General features: G+C 42.2%; 1 protein-coding gene across 3 annotated transcripts in view; it reads left to right on the forward strand.

Moving 5' to 3' along the window:
• Nucleotides 1–1,105: 1,105 nt before the first annotated feature.
• The window catches only part of nkain4 (sodium/potassium transporting ATPase interacting 4), a 60,708-nt gene continuing 42,654 nt past the window's right edge, over nucleotides 1,106–19,159 (forward strand). The window contains exon 1 of one of the 3 annotated variants that reach the window (XM_050065717.1): nucleotides 1,106–1,453. In XM_050065717.1, the coding sequence (XP_049921674.1) occupies nucleotides 1,400–1,453 (54 nt within the window). In that variant the 5' untranslated portion in view covers nucleotides 1,106–1,399. The remainder of the gene's footprint in view (nucleotides 1,454–19,159) is intronic. The other 2 variants (XM_050065718.1, XM_050065716.1) reach the window with 2 other exon arrangements.

Genomic DNA, 19,159 nt, shown 5'->3' on the forward strand with positions numbered 1-19,159 from the left:
GACTTTATCATGGTCTCGTTTGAGGACATTGGGACTTATTGATTGCTGACAGTGTTTATTTTTTATACTTTTCAGGTCCTACTGATCTCAAATAGCTAGAAGAAATCAAAAATGCATACCAAACAAAAGTTCAGGTCTCAGGAGGATATAACCATAGACAAAAGCACATAGCAAGGCACACAAGCAAAAACAAGACATAAGCACTATTAATAAAACAATGACATAACCATATAACAAAAACATTAACAACGTACTATACAAAAGTACAAAATAAAACACACTATAAATCATACCGAGCAGTGGCTACCCAGAGGGCAAATGGAAATTTAAAGGGAGGGAGGACAAGCAAGTAAGAAAGTGGAGGATGTGTGTAAAGAAACGTGTCAGAAAATAATAATTAAACCATAAAAGTGCCTCACCGAGATTAAAAGTGTCTTTAGAGGGCCTAAGAATTATAATTGCTTCAATTATTATTGTAGAAAGAAAAGGAGTCTTGCTAAATATGGGAAGAAAAGTTTGTCTTGACGCATAAAAATCACATAACTGAGAGAAAATTGGCTTCCATTTTGAATAATGACCTTGTACCATGCATGCAACGACTTTTAAAACTTCTCAGGGGTGCAGTTCAAGAATGCGTCACAAGATGGCGCCTGTCCACCACTACCAGCAGCAGTAGTCTTCATAGCAGCTAATTTCACCCGGTGTGCCTCCTTAGCACGCGCTCACACGCGCACCTGCACAAACCAAAGTCATTAAATCTCAAAATGAGTCGCTAACATTAGTTAACAAACACTAGTGTTAATCTGTACCGTTTCAACCACTAATAAATGCCTGCTATTGGCTTTGTCGCTTTATTTGTGATTCTAATTGCTATTAAGCCTTTTAAATTGGCTTAATAGAAATGTATTCGGTCGCCATGACAATAAATTGATAACCTCTGTTCAAACATTTTGAATTAACAAGCGCGCACTTTTCTCTACAGCCTCACCACAGACAGCGTCCACAAACCAGTTGACGCCCTCAGCCAGCCACATCCCAGCCCACGGCTGACTACCCCAACACCACCACCTCCTCCCATCCCACCCCCTCCTCCTCCGCCTCCTCCCTGAACACACCGGCTCGCAACCACCCACCCAGCCAGTCACCTCAAGTGCGACCGGCCGGCAGGAGCGGAGGCAAACAAACAGACACACAGATCCCAGAGCAGCCAGGGCGATCCTGCCGTGGGTTTTCTTTTTCTTTCTTGGGGCTCAGCACAGAGACACGGGAGCAGAAGAGGAGAATGGGACGCCGGTGCTTGGATCAGGACTGAGTCTGGTCGGCACATTGAGAGCTCCTCCGACCCCCGTTAACAAGTCCTTTTCTCCCGGATCAGAGTCACGTTTTCACCGCTGACACAATGGGCTGCTGCAGCGGACGATGCACACTCATCTTTATCTGCACTTTACAGCTGGTGAGTTTAACCCACACTTCTCTACTTGTTGTTTTACAAGTTTTATCTGTGCTTTAGTGTTACCGTAATATTTATTTAGCATGACCAAATGACTTCACAATTAAATCTGTGTCTCTGTGAACTGGTCAGCAGCTCATGGTCCTGTTGAACGCTGAGTATCACATGTTGAAAACTGCAAACAGGACATTATAACAATATCCGCACATCCTAAAAAGTTGTGTAACTCACTATAAGTAACAGAAGCACATTATAAACAAATGCACGTTTCAGATTTTCTCTTACACTCCCCTTGCTTGTGTTGGTACTTGCTGAAATCGTTTTGGAAAGGCAACCATGACCCTAGATTGATAGATTGTGTTTTGTGCCCGGTTTAAATGATGTTTATTTATTATTTTCTTGATCCCCAAGGAAACTCCTTGTTGTGATGGGAAACATATGGTGCTGCTATTGGTGTTCGGAAGTCAGCTCTTCTCAGCACCAACAAGCTTTAAGTAGAGGCTCAGTGATAGGCAGTGTAGGAGCAGCTGCTTTGTGATGAATGATAGAAGAGCATCGGCAAACGTATGGATTTGGTGGTGACCTCACATATACTCTCAAAAAGTATTACTTGAAGTCATCATGTAGTTCAGCGTGTGAGGCATCAGCTATTTGCTCAAAGCCCATGTCTGATATTCAGATTAACATCCAGAGCTGCTGCCGCCTCCTGATGTAAAACATTTGAGACGTCTGCTAATACATAAATCTCTTCTTTGATCTTAAGATCCGAGGAATTTGTTCATCAAGAACTCGAACCAGCTGCATTTTGGAGAGTGTTGATCCACAAAAGCTCCTCGGTTTCTGATCAGTGAAGTGTGGGGCTGTGACATTTTACTGATGGTAGCTGTGCAGTCTCAGACGATGCTTTCCTGTTGACACACAGGCCAGCTTGCCTTTGCCACTATCCCTGAGTAGAGTTTACTTGACAGGGTGTGACACTGTTATTTATGGTGGTATTAAAACCGGGCTTGCTCACACCATAAGCCCCCACGAGTAAATGTCGCTTTTAACAGCTAAGGGAGCAATAAAATCTTCTCTGGACAAAGAGTCAGATGGGAAAGTTCTGATGTATTGTATCATGCATGAGTGAATCCAAAAATAAAGAAAGATGGAGCACATAACAAAAGGAAAGCATTTGATGGGGAGTGAAATGGGTTTCAGTCGTAACTGTGTTAAAAAGGAACTAATAACACCTGCCCCTCCCATTTAATAATGTATCCCTCCAAGTCCACATCTCAAGACCCCCTTCAGAGTTCTCCATCAGAGTTACAGGTTTCTGTCTGTCTCAAGTTTATGCACATAGATGAGCTGCTGCCTTTAGTTTGAAGGCTGTTTTAGAGGAAGAAGATTAAGACAAGCATTCGTCGCAGTTCTGTCTTGCTGTCATTTCATTGACTTCCTTCCTCCCTACAGCTTCAGCCCTAGTGTCCTGCTGCCTGTTCCACACTTGAGTGCTAGTATACATTTGTGCCTGTGCATCTGTTAGTACCAGCTCTGTAAATCCAATATATGGTAAGGAATAGGGAACTCGGACATTGACACCGCCTGTGCCAGTATGGCTCAGTTCAGAATGGCCTCAGCATTGCTCCCTTATTAAAATCGCGTCTCCCTCCCCAATGACACGCACAAACACCGAGGGATATGAACCCACCTTGAGGGACACACCTGTTTTCCCTTCCCAGACTTCGGACCTCTTTGCCTCATTAGAGAGAAGGAGGTCGACCATTTGTTAAGAGGTTTATAAAGCTGTCAGCGAGCTGCCTAAAAAGTCCCCGAAGACTCCTGGAAACAGCTTTATTTTCCCCTGGCACTATTTCTGGATGACCTGACACTTCCTGTCTGGAGAAACACACACACACTTACACACCTGCACACTTCTGATGAGTTTAACCTGCAAAGAGGGGTTTCATTAAACCCTGCATGACCTTTAGAAAGGTCATCAGGTTGTAGCAGTGTGTTTTTATGTGCGTGCGTGTGTATATGTGTGTGCGAGTGCATAAATATACATGTGCGCATGTGTGTGGAGCAGCACATGGGGCCCCCACTCTCCCCTGGCTGAAACCTATGCATTGACAATGAGCCAGGTTATTCCCAGTCCATTACAGGGTAAAACTGCCATTAACAAAACAACATACTCTGCTCCTCAGATGTAAAAATAGCCCTTGTGAACCGCTGTGTGTGCTAATTAGCCAGGCAGAGTGCTTTGATCAAACCTCTTTTGGCATCTCGGCCATCCCCTAATTGAATTGTGGTGCGCTTTCCTCATCAACAGGCCGAGCGGTGGGACTCATCTCTCTGGGACAGAAGGCAACAGATAATGAGCCTGTATTGATCGAAACGCCTCTGTTCCCTCTTCCCTCTGCAGCCTAACTAGTCCAGACAGTAGGGCTGGATCGTTGTCAGAACCCCGATCAGCCCCAGAGAACGGCAAGCGTTGGCAGGAAGCCCTGTCTGTCTAATGATTTGTTTGTACTCAAAGACGCAGGCGAGCTCGTTTTTTGTCTCGACGGGTTGGTTGTTTGAAGTGTTGACCTAAAACTGACCCAGTGTGCAAGCGTTTTCATTGGTCAGATACGGCGGTCCAGACATATTGTGAGTGTCAGCGACCGGCCATGAGGAGGGACGTTGTTCTGAATGGGGCTGATGGTTAATGCGGCACCGTGGACAGTGGGTGATTGATGAAGGAGGCCTCTTCGTTGGTCATGGTGGTTTTGCGGGAAAGGGCAGACTGGGACACACATGGCGTGCACACACACATAATCACACTGAACAAGGGTAATGAGCTCAGAACTGAACATTGACCCTGAAAATGCCTGGCCGTTACGGCGCTGGCTGCATTACAGATGCAACCTCACAGAGACACTGACACTATTTCATGCACGCCTCTTCACACCCAGACACAGCTGCGCATTCTGACCTGTGAGTTATAGGTTAGTAGGTCTAGAGTTGGGTAAAGATTACAGCCTTTGTATGAAGGGAGGGAGTGCAGCTTTGTCATTTCTGACAAGAGGAGAGAAGTACAGGAAAGAGCTGGAAGGGGTTTTATTTGATCACAAGCAATGAGAAGAAAAGGGTGTCCGTGTTGTCACAGTGAATGACTTCGTTTGTTCTTATATAGTTTTATGTAGTGCTTTCAGTGAAGTAGAGATCTGCAAGTTTTACCTCATCCTCACCCTCAAAAACTAACAGTCAGACTACCCACGAGCGCTATGCGAGTGCGTGTATGTGTGTGTGTGTGTGTGTGTGTGTGTGTGTGTGTGTGTGTGTGTAATATCTTGCATCACACTGCCCACTTTTCCTCTACTCTTTTGATGACATAGCTAGAGAATATACCATCTTTGTAGTGAAGGCTTCAGAGAAGAAGCCCGAGTTCAACCAAAGTGCTTCCAAGAAAGTTTTAGCGGAGAAGACGAGCGCCTCCTCCTGAAGAGTGTTATCTCTAAAGGCGCGACATTATCCCTTGGCAGGCATCACGTCATCTCCCACACATTACAAAGGATTTAGCCTCTGTTTTTTTGCTGCTTCCACTGCTGCATTTGCTTTATGGAAGCACTTACATTCAAATTTCCAGTTGCATATTCATGAGCTCAGAGGTTCTGGATGTCTATCAGCATACTGTCTCTCCTATCTCACTAATCTACACGTGCATGTGTACTGACTTGACGCACGTATACAGAAGGTTCTGGCCCATAGCTTTGATATTAATGCACCACACAGCTGTAATTAAGAATAATTACAGCAGCTGGGGCAAATTGCATGGCAATAAAACACTGTATGCTGTCAGGCCAGCAGACCGAGAGTTGCTGCTTCTGTTTAGTCCTGTTCAGTCTTGCTAGTTCCCATGAGAGGTGATATATCAAACCCTGGTAACTAGTGAAAAATGAAAGCTGTTCTTGGCAAAAAAGCAGGAGGATTTCAATTTTATCAGTTACAGATGCTGCAGACATCTGTTTAGGGTGTCTCCTTTGGTTGGTTTTTTGTCGAGCGAATGTGTGTAACTTCTTTAGAGTGTCTGCGTGAGCATGGAGTCTAGTGTGATCAATGATAATGAACTGTATTTCCTTGGCACTGCCATGTTGATGGAGGAGATAGGCCAGCGGGAATAGAGTGGATGGTCACAGCTCTTTTATCTCTCCGTTTCTTTACCCTCGTCTCCGCCTCCCTGGGCCTGCTATTAGGTTCACATTAAGCCTCACTGGACTGCGATTCATATCATTGTGAGCAGAAACACATTTTTTTTTTTTTTACTATTTGGCTTTGGCTTGCACAGATGGCGACAGAATAAGATAGCATCCCTGAATCTGAATTAACCACGCAGATACAAAATGTGTTGTCTGTGTGTGTTAGACACAGCTCGCTGTACAGAGACGGGCTCCCTATAAACTAGATGTGTTCACCAAATGCCAACAGATGCCAACAGCAATTCTCTGTTAATTTCTTATTTTGGAAAGTAGATTTAAATGGAGCTGTACCAGTATGTGCTCAGGGTAGTGACAACAGTTATCACTATAACATATGGGTTATACACACTGATGACTATGTTTGGCAGATGTGGACTGGGGATGGGGTCTGTAATCTACACCACTAAGCCTAAGGTGACTTATGGTCGATTATCTGGAACCCAGCGAGCATTGATCAGCACCATGAAGCCAAGTTTTAGCTTAAAGTAGCCTCATAAGCCTTCCTGGCATAAAAAAAAGAAAAGCAAGAGCAATCAAAGCAACAGTGGTTGCTCAAGTTGGGTATTTATTTTTGTATTTATTTGGATCCCCATTAGTCACTACCAAGGTTGCAACTACTCTTTCTGGGGTCCACACAAGCAAACATTACATCATAGTGTGAAACAAATATGTAAGTAAAGTCTAAAAGGCAAACCAAAAAGGAGCAATTAATGACATTTGTACAAAGCATGTTCTTAACAGGGCTGTCACGTTTTCAACAAGTCAAGTTTGAGCAAATTTCAAATAATATGCACATCATTTAAATTAGCCTAATTCAAATGCAATCCATACAGCCTAATGCTCTGCACCCCACAATACAACATACTTCCACACACTGCTTCTCAGATGCTTTAGTGTTATGGTTATCCGATCAGCACATCTTTGCTCGCTAGTGGCCTCTTCCATTTTTATTTATTAGGTTAGTTTACTGATAGGTCAATAGGGCATACAATAGGTCAAGGCAAAAGGTCTGTCACACAATAAATTTCAACTGATCATTACAGCTCAAATATTACATTTTTATTACATTTCGGATATAAAATCACCCCTAGTTCTTTTTTGTAGAATTTAGGGTTACAGACGTTGGTTTGACATTTACATCCTCCATCGTTACCAACATTAAGAGAAGCTTAGCTAGCGCCACCATAGCCTACATTTAATGCAGTAGAGGAACCAAACAAATCCACACGCTACTCAAAGCAAGAATATGAAGAAAACACAAAGCCATGAAGCCACAAACATTAATCCAGGTCCTCAAGGCACCATCTCGGCAGTTTGCACAATCGTGTTGGCGAGCCTGCTGAAGCCTTTGTGAAATGGTTCAGTCGCGAAGGATTTGTAAGAACATGGTCACTGATAGAAATTCTGTTACTTGTCATGAGAACCTTGTTAGATTAATTCAATGTAAGTTGCTGTTCAGACAATTAAAATAACATGACCACTGATTAAAAGCTGCCATTCAGACAATGGGGGAAACCGGTGAAACACTAACTCTCTGCTTTTAAAGATCTCATTTTAACTTTTACTAATTTTGAAAGTAAAAAGATAAATTTTCCAGTCCTTTTAAAGGAATACTTCACTCCTAAATAATCATTTGTATCAATTACCCACCCCGTGTTACACTGAATTTTCTCTCATGCCTCCACGGTGAGCAGAGAATCCGAAAGAACGGAGAAAATTCTTGATAAATTGAAGTCACTGGGGGCCGCTTTGAACAACAGCAAAACTATATCCAAACATCCGTTAACAACTCTCACTCAGCTCACGCAGTATGATCCAAATCTCATTTATCCAGTCATATGCTCACTACTTCCAAAACACATGTATTTTTGCCAAAATCTTACTACTTACACCACTTCTGCTAAACAGTCTCATGCATGCACGAGTAGTATGATGTGCTGTTTTTTAAATAGCAAGGTTTAAGCAAATATGCATGTGTTTGGGAAGTACTGAGCATATGACTGGATAAATGAGATTTGGATCATACTGCACGAGTTGTGTCAGGGTTTGTAAACAATCCAAATTTATGTTACGATAAAAACATACCAATCAGCGGGGAAGTGCTGCTCGCCACAATTATTACATTTCTCTGCGGCCATGAGGCGTGTTCACGTTTTTTGTAGCATAGGTCACATGTCACAGAGTCACAGGACTTTATTGATTAGCTGCAGGTATTCACTTGTCTGAAGTTTGCCGCTAAAAGTTAAACTAATCCCAAATTTTGGTCTGGGCCACACTTCCTCCGCAGAATCCCACCACCACAGCTTTCTGTAGACATTTCATTGCAGCTTGCCGGGCCACACTTCACCACTGCTTGGTGTGTTTTCGGTGTTACACAGTGTGAGTAATGGATACACAAATGGACATTTTAGTATTTAGTAAAAGTATTCTTTTAAAGGAGAGTTTATGTGGTGGTGTATTTGTTTTTTTCAGAGGCATGAAAGTGGGAAATGGGGGGGAGAAGGCTATATAGTATATGACCGTGGGCCACAGAAGCTCCAGTAGTTAGTGTTATTTCTGAAATGAAGGTCTTAACCCTGTCTTACATTGTCTCTGGGGCCTTATTCTTTTCTTTTTGAAGGTCATGCAGGTCCACATAATTAAGTACAGTATCCTCTGCATGTGTGTGTGTGTGTGTGTGTGTGCTGTGCTTGAGCTGTCAAATGGACCCCTGGTGTTTGGCGCTGATTGTGGTCTTGACCTAGACTTTGTTGATTGCTATGCCTGAACAGCCCTCATCTACAGAAGAGCGAACCCTGACAGGTCCTGCCTCAGCCACAAGTACCAGTCCCATCAAAAAAAGTTGATTAAACAGCCTACAGTGGTTAAGAGAATGTATGTGTGTGTGAGGGTGTGGGTTTGTGTGTGTGTTTAGGTCACGAAGGCAAGGTGACTGCATAATAAATTCAAACTCAACACAGCTCAGACTTTTGGAGCTCCCTCCAGTGTGTCATCATCTCACCTGAGAGCCTAATGCAACCTGGGTACTCGGGGATCAGAGGCACTGCTTGAATGTGTAATGAATGTTCATGCTCCGCCCCTAACGTGCATCCTTTGTTGAAACACAACAAGGCTTTGTCTTATCTCCCTGTCTTTTTCACTCCCCCGCCAACATCCTCATCCCTATTCCCCCCCCTGCTGGGAGTATGTTTGAATTATTGATCACCAGCTGATTTATCAGTGGGGCCAGAGCCACGGGAGATTTCGGGGAGATGCAGATAGAAAGGTGGAGAGAAACAGACAGAGAAAAAAAGGGGTGGGGGCGCATGGCTCGACCTCTCACTCTGGGCCAATTACGAGCATGACCCTGGAGACCTGAGATCTCTATGTTTAGCTTTCCTTTTTCCCCCCTCTCTTACGTATTCTTTCCACCACCCTCCCTCCTTTTTGGTGCACTGTTACCACGGAAACCTTTATGTACACAATAAGATGCCGAAGAGCCCGTAGGAGATAAAACCAACCTGTCAAATTGAGACATGGGAATGTATGATGCAAATCTGAGATAGCGTGCTGAGGAGAGAGACGAGTGCTGGTAGAGGACCTCGAGGGGGGGTTGGGCTGAATTGAACACGGGGCTCGGTACACATCCTGCTCTCAGGACAACTGTCACTCTCTAAAGATAGCTCTACTTACATACATAGCCTTTAACCTCACCACAAAAAACGACCCACCCAAAATTCAACATAGCAGGCATTCAGATACAGCTGAGTGCTTTACTTGGGACTAACTTTATCTAAAATGTGCTTATTTTTACTTCTGTATGAGGTTGCTTGTTCAACACGGACTAAAGCAGCCAGGTTTTGTGCTAATTAAGAAGAGGTGGTGACTTTCCTGTTGTTTCTTGACCTTCCCTGGAGTTGGGAGTCACTGCCCTTGCTGCGTGCATGTTGGTTTATAATAATATGTGTGTTCTTGGAAAAACCATCTCCTCTTTGTCCCTGGTGGCCCCTTTTTACAACTGTTCGCCATTTTAATGTCTTCAATTTAACAGACCATTAATTATGTGGTTATAGTGAAAACCTTGGGCTGGCAAATGTGAGCGTGCGCGCTTGCACCCATCCATGCAGAGGCTTGTGTGAGTGTGTCCGTGTGTGTGTGTGTTCCACATCAGTGACACTGCAATATTAAGCTATAATGGAGATAAAACTAGAACTATTTGCAAGCCCATTTCTCTCTTTCCATTCCAACGGTTCCAGCGGTGTCATTTGTTATAGTGTGGCATCGAATAAATTGCTTTGAGAGCACCACAGCTGGGATGACTATCTTGACAGATCACACTCAGTTGAATGGCTGCAAAGCATATTCATCTCACTCAAATCCCCCCACTGTTTTTGGCATTCAGTCCTTGTTTTACAAGCGGCTGATGACTTCACGGATGGTTTTTGCTCTAATTGTGTTGTGTGATCAAACGGTCGGACAGCAGGGATGCACGCGGCATAACTTCCTCTGCTGGTGGATAAAAGATTAAGAGTGATGGTATTATGATGAAAAGAGCAACATTACTGACTCAATTATGGAAAGTAGAGCTGGAGGGTACAAACTGCTGACAGCTGTTTGCCGTTCTTGACTGCGTATTCTTGATGAGAATTTCCTCTGTCGCAGCTAAATTGCCTACTTGTTAATTGGGGCGAAACCTAAACAGTTTTTGTTAGATCTGGGACACTGGGAGGCAGAAGGGGAGAGAGGATTGGCTGGTTTAAGCCGCTCTCATTTCGTCACTGTCCCTTCCATCCTATCCATTGTTAGGTGTTTGGGTTTTATCCATGGCTGTATTCTTGTCCTGCTTTTCTTCAGTCATCTCCTCAGAGAAATCAAAGTATCTATGTGTGTGTGTGTGTGTGTGTGTGTGTGTGTGTGTGTTGCAGTCTGCTGTCTCATCTCTCATTTTCCACATGACACCCACACAACAAACAAGGAATTTGGAGCCACAAGAAAAGGAGACAAAACCTCACAAGTGACATTAATCCCCTGGGTTGAGGCTGAAATCAAAACAGGCAGTGCTGCTGCATTCCTCTTCAAGTTGATGCAGCAAAGTCTAAATTAGCCTCTAATAATCCGCACATTGCTGCCACCTTTGCAGATAAACTTAAAAGAAATGTTGGCTGACGGCAAAGTGGAGGAAGAGAGATAAAGGGAGGCAGTGAGACTGAGCGAGATAAGCGTTTTACAAGAGATACCAGCCATGTGAGGAAGGATGTTCGCTGTCACTGTGCACAAATTTGGGTCATATCTCAGTGAACCTTGAAGTCAGCTTGTTGATTTTTGCGCTAAAATCCCTAAAATGCAGTCTAGTCAGTTTTGTACCGGCTGTGGTTATTGAGGAAGTGAGCATGAAAGCAGTTTAGACGTGGCACAGGTTAACCGTTAAGAATGTCATGTTTCTTCTAGCAGAAGATTAGCTATGATGCAAACAAGACTTAATGTTCCCTTTGTTGGAATTCATGGAATGTTCTTTCACACATGAAGCCATTATCCTCTCTGAGCTCCATCCTCTGATCAGCACTGTTAACACGGGCAACTTTCAATCACAGCCTGATGTAGTAATAGGCAGTGGCAAGTCATATTTACTTTATATATACGAGCACATGTAAATATGCAATTGTATCAAGGGGATTATTTAAATTTCATATAATCTCTTATTTTATTTTTAAATGAAATGGATGGTGTAACGACTGTGTACGGCTAGATGCTGTAATGTACTGACTAAAAATATGAAGCTGCTTTCTGCTTCGCTGTCACAATCTGTTATACCATTATTGCTCGCCTCTCATCAAGCATTCTGGTACTTGAAAGGCTTTTTTCACAGCAGACTTGTCGTAGGAAAAGCACAGGTGTTACTAATAACATTAACGATTGCTCTGTTCTGTTCAAGTGTCCCAGTAAAATGTGACAGGGAATGAACATGAACTACACAAGGACTCTGAAACTGATGCAGCTGATTAGAATTAAATTCTTTTCCTTCAGTATTATGTCAAAATGTCCTCTGAAAAAGGCTCAGGGCTTTTTTTTGTTTGTTTTTTAGTGATACGAGTCAAAGTAAAATCAACTTGTTTTCTTTCTCTCTGCAATTACGAATATGTAATCTTTAACGCTGTACTGAGTACTTAGAAGCTTTATTCATTAAGTTGGCATTCAAATGTCTATTCCCCCTGTTTAAAGCTGGAGTTTCTGCACAGTTTCAGATAAAGATTAGGCTACACTAATATTCCAGTCCAAAAATCAAAATCCATCTAAAGAGATGGATGTAATCATTTCCAAAATGCACAACAAATTTTTGTCAAAGGACGTGTTGTTTTTTAATCCATATGTCTTGGTGTTTAGCCTTTCAAAAACAACATTTTCACTGCAGTCAACAAACTGTTGGCTCTCCTAATGTTGCGCACAAAGGGAGGCCTGCACCTGTATTAACAGGGCGGTTTAGCAGCAATCTAAAAACATAAATACATTTTCATTACAAAAGGTTGATTTAAAAAAAAATCAAATTTAATCTGACGAATCGCTTTATTCAAATTAAGGAATTTGTTTGAGGATTTTTTGGGGGGGTTGATGATGTCATAAAATATGACAACAGACATTCAAAGCTTCATTTGTTTCAACATAAAAAACCTTAAGAAGTCCTAGAGTGGCAATATGCTTAACGGACAGCAGTCAGCACAAATACATACAGTACATTATACACAACACAGTGTAAGAGCCATATCTGCTACACTGTCAGCGTGAGTCATGGAAAAAGAAAAAAGAAGACGCAATGACATGACATCCAGGACTTAATTTTGTTTATAAAAACAGCTGATGGAACAAAGGACAAGCTTTATCTATTCGTAAACCTTATAGAAGGTTTGAATGTTAAAGCTTCTGTACAGCCCTAATCACATGTAATGTACACCTACAAGATTGTCTAGAGTGCATGAAAATGTTTTAAAGTAAAGGAAATAAATGGGAAAAAGCAGAGTAAAAGTAAAGGAGATGAGATGTGAGATGAGGAAGCCGGGTAGCAGATGGAGAGACAGAAAGGAGGTCAGAGTGAGAGTGGGACGACTTTAACCACTAACAAGGCCAGTCGACAGACCAGACAGGGCAACGACTCTCTCAATTGGTCTGAACATGGACTGTATACAGAGAAGAGAGAGCTTCATTCAACAGAACTGATAAAGCTCCAACCAGCCGAACTCAGCTGCCCTCAACTGTATTGAAGTGAACTGAAAATGATTGCCCAGTCCAGAAGATGCGTATAGCTTAATCTTAAAGTGAGCAACAGTAACAGAGAAAAAATTAGAACACAAAACAAAACTGAAAAGTTTAAAGTAGTTTGCCAGTGTCCAGAGGGAGGCTCAGCTCAAAGCACTGGCTTTTATCATGTTTCTTTCACTGGGACGGATTTGTGCGTTGTGTGTTCCCAATAGCACTTAGAAATTAGCATGTTATTAGCACTAAACGCGCTGGAAGTTTAACATATTTCATCTTAAATAGAGAGCTCTTTGATTCATAGGCTCTTGATAGCCACTTTGCAAAAACCAGAGCTGCAATGAGCACTTCACTTAGGGTCTGTTTGGTACCACTACCTAAAACAAGCGGTACTTAGTGAAGTTCAAAGGGGCCGGCTGCTGTGTGCTTCACTGTGCAGACCATATTTCAAACAGTGAAGAAGAAAGTGGCTTATGAAGGCACCCTACCTCTTAATCCCTGTCTCAGCTCTGCTAGACCAGGCACCACCAAGGGCTATCTATCTATCCAACCCTTCATGTACCCAATGAAAGCCACATACACACACACACCCCATCACACACATGCTGAGATTGGCACCATTAGTTACACAAGGACCAGGCAGGCACCAGAGCATAATGACTTTACCCAGGCGAGAGGTGAAAAATTGGATTGGAGAAAGTTTTTGAGAAGTACTTTACTGCCTGCTGGGAGTCACAGGGTAAAGACAAGCCAGGGCAAAGCATGGCACATTTAAAAAAAAAAACTGCCAGCCTCTGATTCATGGTTTGTCTGTGTGACTGTCTTTCTCCTAATTTAGCTGTGGAATAGAACAGTTGTTTTGATGTCTCTCTGGATAGTAGTTACTTGAATAACACCAGTTCTGTGAGTATGTGTACAGCCCTCAAACGGCTTGCCCTATTATTTAATCCAGTGGTTCTCAACCTTTTTCGTGTCAAGGACCCCTACATTTTGGTTTTGGTTGTTAGATATGATTGAAACCACATTTCCATAGTTGTGAACAACATTTGAGGAGATAACCGTGTAGGAAGTGAAACCTATGATCAAAGTAGTTGCTCTTATGACTCTTACTCATGTTGGTCTCACTTTTAGACTGTAAAAAAAAGACATAGCTACCGTGATGTCACCCAGTGGTTTGTGGACTCCCGTTTCGAAGCCTCAAGTTCAATATTTTGACCATTGCTATCTTGGTTTGTGACCGTATTTGGGCAAGAGGTGGTGCTGTAAAGGAGTGAGGGGTGGATCTGACTGAGAAGCTGAGGACACTATTGGCAGACAGCCTGTCACTCAAAACGGCCTGTTCTTATTATTATCTAATTTTGAACAATGTTCCTGTGCTGCTCTTGTATCACGGTGGAAAAGGGGTTAAAATCAGTGTGTCTGCCCTGGATGTCATCTTTCCATCACTGCTGATCAGAGGTAATCGGAACTGGAGCCGATAAATACCCATGACTACTGCAGTGTCATTTGTCACGAGAATGAGTGCCGATTGAAACCTTTCCCATTAAATACAAAAGCCAGATGTTAGTGAATGTTAGTGGGGTTTTTTGTACAGTGGGAAAGGGGCTCATGTGGTGGTAGCATGCTGTGTAAAATGTTGCTGAGGCCGATGTTCTGTCCCCTTTGTACTCAGAAAGCCAAGAGCAATGACGCAGCTGGATATTATAAAGTTTTTGGCTGGTGCCTCCCTAAAATTGAAGCTATATGTACTTGTCTTCATAGGTTTAAAATTTTGGATCCGATCTGAAAATATTAGTTATGCTTCAAAAACTAATTTATAGAAACAAAAGTATTTTTACCTTTTGCATAACAATGAAACATTCTGCAGCCAACAGGTAGATAGATATAGAAAATATAATCATTTTGTAAACAATTTAAAATCAAATTCCCCCCAAAAAGTTGTATTTAATAGCATGAATCTTTTACACGAGCCAGTAAAAAAGGCTTCCTGAGATATTTGCTCATGCAGATTATTATCATGTTCCACGTGTTCAGAACTGATACTGAGAACACACTGATCTATTCGGGTCCACTCACGTATTAGACCCAGGAGCCATGGCAGTAAAACAAGACCCTCACTGACCTGATTAGAGTATAATTTGGATCCTGTCTGACTCTGACCTCAGGTCAGGTCTCAGTTCCAAGAGCGAGTGAACCCGTGAAGACCTCTAATATTTCTTCAGATTTTTACCAGTTCATCCAGAGGATGAATCTCTCCTCCTCTGTTCCTCCTCTCTTTGCTTTATCTGGATTCTTTCTTAAGCCCTGAAGAGGTATATTTATCAAGTTAATTACAAGAAGAATGCAAAGCAGAGAGTAAAAAAAAATGTAAAAGATTTTGTGTAGCAGTGATGTTTTTCTGATTTTCTATCCTGTTAACCATCTGCCGACCCCTCAGACTTTTGTTGTGTTCCCTGGGGGGATCTCAACAGCCAAATTGGGAACTACTGATTTACAGTGCTACATAAGCACTCACAGAGTTACTGCGAGGTAATTTCCATATTCGTGAGGGAAATCAAAACAACAATTCTGTGTCAAAACTATATGAAGAGAAAGACCGTAAAAGAGCCACGCCATTAATCATGAGTCTGGCTGGCTTTTTATAATGTGCCTTGCTTTGCCCTTGCAGTCACTCCCAGTGACTCTCAGCAGGCAGTAAAGTATGTTTGCCAGTTAGAGTGCGAAACACGCATGAAACAGATCTGGTAATTTGGTTATTGGATGCAAATTGCCCCTCTGAATCTTATCTTTTATCAGGCTCGGCCTCACTGGCTAATGCCTGCTTGTATGTGTAAGTAAAAACTACCCATTAGCGAATCCATTGAGATAAAAAACAGGAGATAACATGGTGGTAGTCATCATTCACTCTAATTCACCCCTCACATCTTCTCCTCAATGCTGTCCTTCTGCCTGACTGTGTGAGTCAGAGTTATATGCTTGAACATAGAGGTGACTGACTCATGCAGCCTGAAGTCATACAGAAAGGACACACACACAGACACACGCACATACACACACACGCAGACCTCCTTTAAAGCCACAGATCCTGATGACACATTCTGTAACATGTTATCAGAGGACACTTCACAGAGGACATGCACAGAAAGAGAAACACTGATGTGATTTATACTATCTGGAGGCTAAGGTGGAGAGCTGTGAAAATGAGAGGGTCACCAGTCGACTCCGTCCTTTTGCTCTGGGGGAGTGTCATCAGGTTCTAACACCTCAGCGGAAGTGTGTCCTACCAAGGCATATCACTAACTTGTGACAAACACAGTTGAGTTATTCATCATAAACAACTGTCAGAGCCACCCTGACACATGTTTTGGTCTCTACTTGAAATCCCGGTTTGATGCTTACGCAAAGCAAACTGTTTTTCATGCATTTCAGCCACTTATCTTGAGCACACATGCACATCTTAATTAGCTATCAAATGATGCGGATCAAACGTGTTTTCCCTCTCAGACACGTTCACTCTGATCCTCTCATCGCTCTTTTATGTGTGGCTCGCTTCCCACAACATGTTAAAAAAGGTGGCGATGATTGAAATGTTTTGGGACTTTGATGTTCTCACTTTGGGTGTTGAGGAAAGGAGGGATTAAAGTGTAAAGCTGCGTCCATTTGTGTGTTCTTCACTTCTCAGCCAGTAGAAACTGAGAGGAGTATACACAAGCTAACATCATCTGACAGAAGCAGCAGGATTGAGGTCTACGATCCTTGTCAGTAATCTGGTATCACGTGACTAAAGGAGGGAATAATTGATGGTTTCAGAGAGCTAGGAATAGAGAGATAAAAAAAAACGTGAAAAGAGCAAACAGATGATGGGCAGTAGTGGAGGTGAGAGAGGGGCTTGTTGCATCCTGCTGTCGTACCCACCCCCTAATTGCTCAGTATTTATGGTAGGAGGAGTGGTATATGTGGGCAACAAGCTTCTCCACATATACACACCCAAAACCAAAATACACACTTAAGAGATTCCGTCACCCTAGAGGGAGTCATTTGCGCTCGCAGGAGGTCGGTGGGAGGCTTTTACGGGCCGTTATGTAGCTGGCTCACTATTACTGGAAGAGCGTTGGTATCTTTTGATTAAATTCTACCCCACTCTCCAGTAACCTGCTTCCTATGAATTGTGGGCTAATTGTGCCATATGGGTTTGTGTGATGTGTGTGCGTGTGTGTGTGTGTGTGTGTGTGCAGGCAGAGGCCTTTCTATACTTGATTGATTGTTGTCATCTCGGCGTATTATTGAGTTAGCAGCGAACGTGATAGGCTTACTACAGCATCTCAGAGGAGCATACACATACGTACACGCATGTCCCTCATGCCTATACACTTCTTTAATTCAATGAGTGGTGGAAATATTTCAGGGAAAGGGTCCATGGCCACGTATAATGAATAAATAAAGGGATCTAAAGTATGTGCGTTGGATGGATGAAGGTTTATGCTCATTAGCATGACCGTGGCCCTGTACTGGGGCAGTAGTCCATGTAGGAATGCATGTGTGCAGAGGGCATGGTGTGTGTTTCTGTGAATGTTTGAATAATAATGAGCAGCGTGTGTTTGACAAAAAGAGGGAATGAAACATATTTTAAGGCCCAGACACACCAAACCAATATCAAAGAACTAGTGGCGAAGAAGGCCGATTGTTGTGTTGCCTCATGTTGCCTGTGTCTCGGCCAAAAAGTTGCACTTGAACACATCGCAAAGACTACAACCAATAGCCAACTAGCATGTACGTTCTGCGCCTGCTTGAGACGAAATGACTCTCCATACCAGCAGGCTGTGGTAGTCTGTATTTGTCTAAAAAGGAAAGCAGAAGACCGACAGGACTTATTCAAGATTCTAGTTAGCCAGTTAGCACATTTACAACACAAACCAGTGTTGAAAGAATAAAGGATATTTAACGTGCATTAGCGAACAATAACATGAACATTTACAGTGGCTAAAAAAATCTTACCTGATATAATAGGTTTGTTTCAATCTCACATCCTCTTGACTTCAGTCATTTGTTTACTTTCCTCACTTTCATTTCTCCTTCCGTGCACTGAGTTGAACTGCCAATCACATTGACAGGCTCTGCCATCTCTTAATATGCTAAATCAGTCAAAAAACTGAAGAGAAGGGCCATCTAGTGTCCATGGTGTGGGACTCACCGCAAAAATTAGGACGACAGACAAACACCGACGTCCCGACATTGACCGACAGTTGACCGTCAGCTTGGTTTGTCAGGGCCATAACAGTTAATATAAATACTTAAATCAAATTTTATTTTGCTGATGAGTTGAATTAAAGGTGTAAGTAATCTTCTCCACAAATTAAGATGTCTGTATTCTTTTAGGCTTTTCATTATTGCAATGAGAAATAGAAATGGTACCAAGTATACCCAGATAAAACCCAGAGGCTATTTGCATTCATCCAGCCAAATAGAATAAAAGCTGTTTAACAGATTTTGCAGAGCCTGGATCTTTTCTTTTTTTCCACCAGGATTACCAGGGGACATTCTGAGAGCTCAGCTGCACCATCTTCAATATGAAAAGATAAAATGCATCCTATCTTCTGTCTGATATTGTGTGGTGGGAACCACAATTTGACAAACATTGACTTAAAAAATGAACTCAGGTCAAATATACAGACACTTAATCAGATTTTCAAGAAACATAAATGACACATAACTATATCAATACACAAACATAAGTAAGAGAAATAGAAAATAAATTAAAAAGACAATTACAAATCACCAGTGTCCAGTTTCAGTCAACATGAAGCGAGGCATGCAAGACTTCTATCATGCAGAGGAGCATATTAGTCATCTAAAATTTACTCAGCTTACCCATTATACTTTTTAAGTGTTAAAGATAATTAATATTAGGACCTCGTATTTTTTAAATATTTTTTCTTTTCCCTAGGTAAATAGCTTTTTATTTCTAAGGATATACATGTAGACCATTCTTTTTTTCCCACTCATCTTTTTTATTGATTTGTCCACAGAATACAGTACATTCTCACATAGAAACAGATCCCATCTAATCCATCATAACATTTCCAAATTCTTTGTTCAGCCGCATCTGCTGTATTTTCTCTTTGAAAGTCCTCAGTTAACGAATATTGAAACCAAAACTCCAGTAGCATGTTTCAAGTAAAGGTAAAAACTGGTTAGGTCTGAGTTCCTAAACAACCCACTTTGCCTCTCCTCCAGGATGTCACAAATAAGGGTATATAGAAATCAA

The sequence above is a fragment of the Epinephelus moara genome, chromosome 16 (genome assembly GCF_006386435.1).
Source record: "Epinephelus moara isolate mb chromosome 16, YSFRI_EMoa_1.0, whole genome shotgun sequence".
In the NCBI taxonomy this organism is placed as follows: Eukaryota; Metazoa; Chordata; class Actinopteri; order Perciformes; family Serranidae; genus Epinephelus; species Epinephelus moara.